A 6,444-nucleotide genomic window follows, 5' to 3' on the forward strand; every position below is an offset into this window, starting at 1 on the left:
TCCCTAATAATCACAGGGCTGTCAGAAGTTTCTGTAATTGAAGCTAAATGATATAACAGAGGAATAAATGTCCATAAAATGGTGTTTTAATATTTTAATATGTACTTGTCATTAGATAGTAGATTAAATTAATGCATATAAAACAAGCTAGTGTGTGTAAAGAGAGAGTATTTTCAGCAGAATGTTGATGGATTTTGGACTTAACTAGAACTTTTTAAATTATATTGGAGTAAGGGTTATATTTTCTAATGCATTATGGTACTTAATATCGAATAATACAGAAAATAGCATTTTTTAGATGAGAGAGTTCACCTTGACTCAAATGCACATAATTTTCAAGTAAATGAAAAAAGCCTAGATATAAAATTTTTAGAGAGAAAATATGCTTAGGAAAAAAGTATAATAGAAAGATTTTTTTTAATGTAAAGAATCAGTAAAGACTAAAATTTATGTCCTCTCTCTCTTTGTTCTTCAGCGCCTTGCTAAAGAAGCAGAGAAGTACCAAGCATCACATCAGTGGAGGGATGAGTTTGGGGTAAGCTTCAGTTTTTCTCTTTTTAACCTTCTTGGATTTTTCCTCTTTGAAATGTTAACTGTAGTCTTATAAATATGTTGTTTATGTATCTACTACAGAAAGGGTTACTGACTATGAATAGACAGTCTATTTAATTCAGTAAACAGAGTCTCAGTCAGGGTGCCTAGAGAATAAAATGAACTTTTCCCTTCAGAAGCTCCTAGGGAGCTTCACAGACCAGGGATGTAGCTCTGAGTTGTACACAAGACATCTGTTTGTTTTGACAGACAAGGAATGATTACAGAGAAGACATTTGAGTGATGGTTGCTATCAGTTAAAAGTGTGCTTTTCCCAAACACGAAAACAGAATCACAGAAAAGATTTTTACGAGTTGTCTTTTTCTTGTGTAAAGAGAAAAAAACAAAACAAAACAAAAAAAAACCCCACACAAGCAAGAAAAGCTTAATACAGAAGGATTTGGTTATCTTCATGACTTGGGAGTCATAGATATTTCTATAGAATCTCTTCCCATATTTTAATAACTGCATCTCTTCTTTCAACATTCTAGTACTGCTGAAAGAGGCCCCAGTCTGGTCAAACATTAAATTATCTTCTTTATTCATTTCAGCCTTTACTGAAAAAATAAATGACATGATTTTGAAATGTACAACCTTGATGTTTTTATTACCAATTTGGCTAAATTAATATTTTGCTGCATGATTATAAGCCTCTTAATTTTAGGCTATAGTTCCTGGCTAAGTGTCAAAATTATTTATTATGCCTTTATTCCATGTTCCTTCAGAAATAAAAGCAGATGGTACTTTTACACAATACTGCTGCAAACCTGGACTGTGTGTTCACATCCCTGAGAATCACTTAGCACACAGTTGAATGCACAGTGGTTTTCTAAGAATGTTGTTGTGCTTTAACCCCAGCTGACAAGGAAGCACTGCACAGGCACCTGCTCACTCCCATTCAGGGTAGGGAAGACAATTGCAAGAGTAAAAATGAGAAAACTCATGGGTTGATATAAGGACAGTTTCATAAGTAAAGCAAAAGTTGCATGCAGTAGCGAAGCAAAACAAGGAATTCCTTCACCACTTCCCATGGGCAGCCAGGTGTTCATCCATCCCCAGGAAAATGGGGCTCCTTTGCCCTTCATGATGATTTGTGAAGACAAACACCATCCCTCCAAAAGTCTACCCCTTTCCTTCTTCTTCCTGCAGTGTTATACACTGAGCAGGGTGCTGTATGGCATGGGATATCCCTTGGGTCAGCTGGGGTCAGCTGCACACCCCCAGCCTCCTCCCTGGTGGGGCAGTGTGAAAAACAGAAAAGGCCTCAGCTGCACGAAGACACTCCTCAGCAATAAAAAATAAAAACAAACAAACAAACAAACCAAAACCACACCAGAATTATCAACACTTTTCCAGAACAAATCCAAAATATAGCCCATGCTAGCTACTATGAAGAAAGTTAGTTCTAACCCAGTCAAAACCAGCAGAAATGTTCATTCTGATTCAGTGTTACTCAGGCACTTGAAGATCTGAAAACAGACAAAAAAGCTGGTAAGGTCAGGCCATGTAATTCAGAGAGGAGTGACTGACTTGAGGAGTACAGAGAGTCTGGACACAGCCTGAATGCTTTTAACTGTGCTCTCTGCACAGGCACAGCCTCCAACACGCAGTAAAACACACAATGCATATTCCGTGGAGATGCTGTAACAAGAATGCTGCAGCGACCTTTTCTGCTAATCTGTCTCTCTTGTGACTAGGAAACAAAACCTGCAGGCTTGATGGACTCAGTGCAGAGCTGTGTGAATACAGTCAGAATCTCATTCTAACCATTTTGCTTCTGCACTATTTTGTGGCATCATGTCAACACCGCCTCAGCTTTTGTTTTGCTTTTTATCCATTTTTTTTTCACAGTACAAACCAGTCATACCTAAGAGGTTTCAGGTTTTATCTGAGTTCATTGCCAAGGAGACATCTCAAAATAATTTGGAAATGTGATTTTATATTGATGTTGTAGTTCAGGGAGGGACTATGGTCAGTATTGAAAAAAAAAATGTAGTTTGATTTATAATAAAGTAACTGCAAGCTGAGATTGTACTTTACTGTTTTGGATTTGGATCAGAACAGTGTGCACCATATAATAACCTTGACATTAGGTTATGCAATTAAATTTCAAATAAATGTATTAAGCCTCTTATAATTTAATTTGTTCCATTTTTGCCAGAAGTAATCTTTCTTCTCTTCTGGCCTACTTTTTAGAAAATGCCTTCTCAAATTAGTTTGCACACAGATCTTTATGATAAACTTAATTTTCACTGGAAGAATCATTCTCCTAATGGCTGTGATGGAAAATAGAAGATAGACTGTAAAACTTTCTGCAGTTAGAGGTTCTTAAAGCTCTTCTGATAGCATTTTTAGTGGTCTATATCATGCTGCATGAGGTTCATTTCTCATCCAGGATTTAGGTTTGGATGATGAAAGCCCTTCCAGCAGCATTGCACATGAGTCACTGTAGATTGAAACTCATGGGACAAGCTATTTCTGCTTCTAATGAGCTTGTGATCAGCAATGTCCTTGACAGTCAGATTGCAGCTGAATAAAAGCCTATGGAGTTTTCAGGAGAAAATATCACAAGCATTCCTCCTGGGGGAGTGTATATGGGCTGACTTGAGTGGAACATATGCAAAAAAGGAAGGGCAAAGAAGGCTGACTGTGAGACCAAGGTCTGTACAGAGCTACAAGGGATGTGTCAATCAAAAAACCACCAGGGTGCCTGGTCTAACACCTTATTCCAAATATGAGTGGGTTGTGCACAGTTCACAGCAAAAGAAACGTGCAAGCATTAATGATTTAATTTTTAGATTAATGTCACCTTATAATAAAAATTCAGCATATTAGATATGGTCTTTTGAAATAAGCTACTACAGGAAAAAAAAAAAGATTCACTCCCACAGACTATTTTTTTTTAAATTTCACCTAATAATCTAGTGTAAAGACCACCCAAATTGTCTGAAGTACATTTGTTTTTCCTTTATAAAAATAGTTAGGAGACTAAACTATTTACAGACATACAGATCCACGTCTACTAAAATTCCTTTACTATTTCTAATTGAATAAGAGTATAATTTGTTCCAATATTTTAGGTACAATGGTGTATTAAATTCCAACTGATTCAAGCAGACCAAACAATTAAAAACAAAACAGAAAACTTAAATTTTGAGTCTTTTATAAATCACAGAATCACAGCACGGCTCAGATTGTAAGGGACTTTAAAGTTCATCTTGTTCTGACCCCCTGCCATGGGACACCTTCCACTATTCCAGATTACTCAGAGCCTCATCCACCCTGGCCTTGAACACTTCCAGGGAACTTCTCTGGGAAATCTATGTCAGTGCCTTATCACCTTCACAGGAAAGAATTTCTTCCTAGTGCCTAACCTACCTTCTTTCCATTTCATAGAGTCATAAATGATGCTGAGTTTGAAGGGACCCATTAGGATTATAAATTCCAACTCATGGCCCTGAACAGGACACCCCAAGAGTCACACCCTGTGCCTGAGAGTGTTGTCCAAACTCTTCTTGAACTCTGTCAGGCTTGGTGATGTGACCCCTGCCCTGTGGAGCCTGTTCCCCAGCTATGGGGGAGCTCTGGGGGAAAAAACTGTTCCTAATATCCAACCTAAACCTCCCCCAGCTCAGCTTCAGGCTGTTTCCTTGGGTCCTGTCATGGTCACAAGAGTAGAGACGTCAGTGCCTGCCCCTCTGCTGCCCCTCATGATGTTGTTGAAGACCACACTGAGGTGTCCCTCAGTTTCCTTTTCTCCAGGCTGAACAAACCCAGTGGCCTCAGATGCTCCTCCTAAGCATTCCCCTGGCTTTTCTTTAGACATTCTCTAAGATCTCAATGTCTTTTTTATATTGTGGTGCCCAAAACTGCCCCCAGCACTCGAGGTGAGGCCACCCCAGTGCCTGGCTGCTGATGTTGTGCCTGATGCCCCCCAGGACAGGGTTGGCCCTCCTGGCTGCCAGGGCACTGCTGACTCATGTTCAACTTGCCGCTGACCAGGACCCCCAGGTTCCTTTCCACAGCTGCTTTCCAGCCTCTCATTCCCCAGTCTATAACACATGCACGGTTGCTCCATCCCAGGTGCAGAATCTGGCACTTGCCCTTGTTACACTTGATCAGGTTGGTGGTTGCCCATCACTCCAGGGTACTGAGGTGTCTCTGCAGGACCTCTCTGCCTCTGAGGGAGCAGACAGTTCCTTCCCAGTTCAATGTCATCAGCAAATTAACTTAGAATTCCTTTGAGCACTCCATCCAAGCCATTAATGAAGGTGTTGAAGAGAAGCAGGCTGAGGATGGAGCCCAGTGGGACCCCAGCAGTGACAGGTCCCCAGCCTGATGTCCCCCCATTCACTGTCACCTTTGTGGCTGGCCCAGGAGCCCGTTGCTCTCCCACTGTGTAACTCAGTTATCCAGCTGTGAGCTGGACATTTTGGAAATCTAAAATGAGTTAAGAGCATGTATCTTACATATTTACTATAGTATAGCTAAGTGACAAGAAAAAATATAATTGTGGATATGGTATTTTTCACTGATAATTAAATAGCAAAATACTTTTGGAAATGACTGATTAATTTACTAAAGGTACAAAGTTATTCTAAGTAATATTAATTAATAATAGTAATTAAGAATATCAAATATCTTCTAAGTAAAAAAGGGAAATAAAGAAATATTGGATTGTGATGTGTAATTTCCTGATGAAGCACAAAGTTGGTTAAAATAGTTGAACTGTAGTTTACTTGTATGGCCCAAGAATAATACTTACCTGTTAGAAAACTATTAGGTTCTAAGAGAGTATTTGTGAAGTTTATGAAGGCAAATCAAAAGTGCTTAGCTTCAGGCAAATGGAGAAATCCCATTCTCTGTTTCCTACTGCATTGGTACTGCCCAATTCCCCAGCTGCCTGTACAGCTGAAGGAATTAAGCCTGAATATTTTAGATTAAAGCAGTTGCAACTCAGAGGTACAAACCAATAAATCTAAATGAAACAGCCTTGTCAGTTTGAAATTTCTTGTACACTACAGATAGAAAGGGGGATGCTTTTGACAGTTGTGATTGTCCAATTATTTTTCTGAGATAGAGACTCATGAAAAAAATATGTGCAAGCTGAAAGAATGAGAGAATTCTGTACTAAATAATTGCTGTTATTCCCCAAATGAATCTTCTACAATTACATTTGATACCACACTTGATTGCCTTGCAATGGTTGGTTAACTAAGGCAATTTTGTTTCCAGTTGGGTTGCTGTATTAATTGTACTTACACATGTAAAAACATAAGGGATATCTCATTGGTATTTTAAAAGGGGAGTCTGTATGGATGGCCTATTAACATCCACTTATTAATATGGAGACTGAAACTCAAACTTTTAAGACTTAATTATCATATAAAAATGCCACATGAAAAATTCTTTCAATATACTTTATCTTTTAAACAGTAATGTATTTTATTTTCTTCTCTGTAAATGATGTTTTTCTAACTCTTGGTAATTTTGAGACAGCATTTTCTCCAATGATAATATGTGGGCTGGTGTTCATGTACCAACTGGGGTTAAAAATAATGACAGAAGGTCATGGGAGTATTACTTTGGAATTATGGTTTGTTTGTTTATCTTTTACTAGTAGAAATTTTGGCTGCATAAAACTGTAGTGAAAAGTTGTTCAGCAAAGAAACAAAAGATGAAAAGGAGAACTAAGATAAAACAAGTTTCCTGTCACCAGAGTTGATCCAAGCAGTGTCCTGCAAGAGCAGAGCAGTAGTAGGTGTCTCTGTTATATTTTGCAGTTTGAAGATTTTCAGGACTGTCTGTAGTTTATTGTAGATGTTACAAAAATGCTAAAACACTGTATCACAA

The 6,444-nt window shown here is 38.4% G+C and overlaps 1 protein-coding gene across 1 annotated transcript in view; it reads left to right on the forward strand.

Annotated features, from left to right (window-relative positions):
* Nucleotides 1–428: 428 nt before the first annotated feature.
* Nucleotides 429–6,444, forward strand: part of CACNA2D1 (calcium voltage-gated channel auxiliary subunit alpha2delta 1) — a gene marked incomplete at its 5' end in the record, with an annotated part of 194,225 nt that continues 188,209 nt past the window's right edge. The window contains one exon of the mRNA XM_031064270.1: nt 429–535. Within this exon, the coding sequence (XP_030920130.1) occupies nt 429–535 (107 nt within the window). The remainder of the gene's footprint in view (nt 536–6,444) is intronic.

Source organism: Geospiza fortis, unplaced genomic scaffold (genome assembly GCF_000277835.1).
Source record: "Geospiza fortis unplaced genomic scaffold, GeoFor_1.0 scaffold888, whole genome shotgun sequence".
NCBI classification, from domain to species: Eukaryota; Metazoa; Chordata; class Aves; order Passeriformes; family Thraupidae; genus Geospiza; species Geospiza fortis.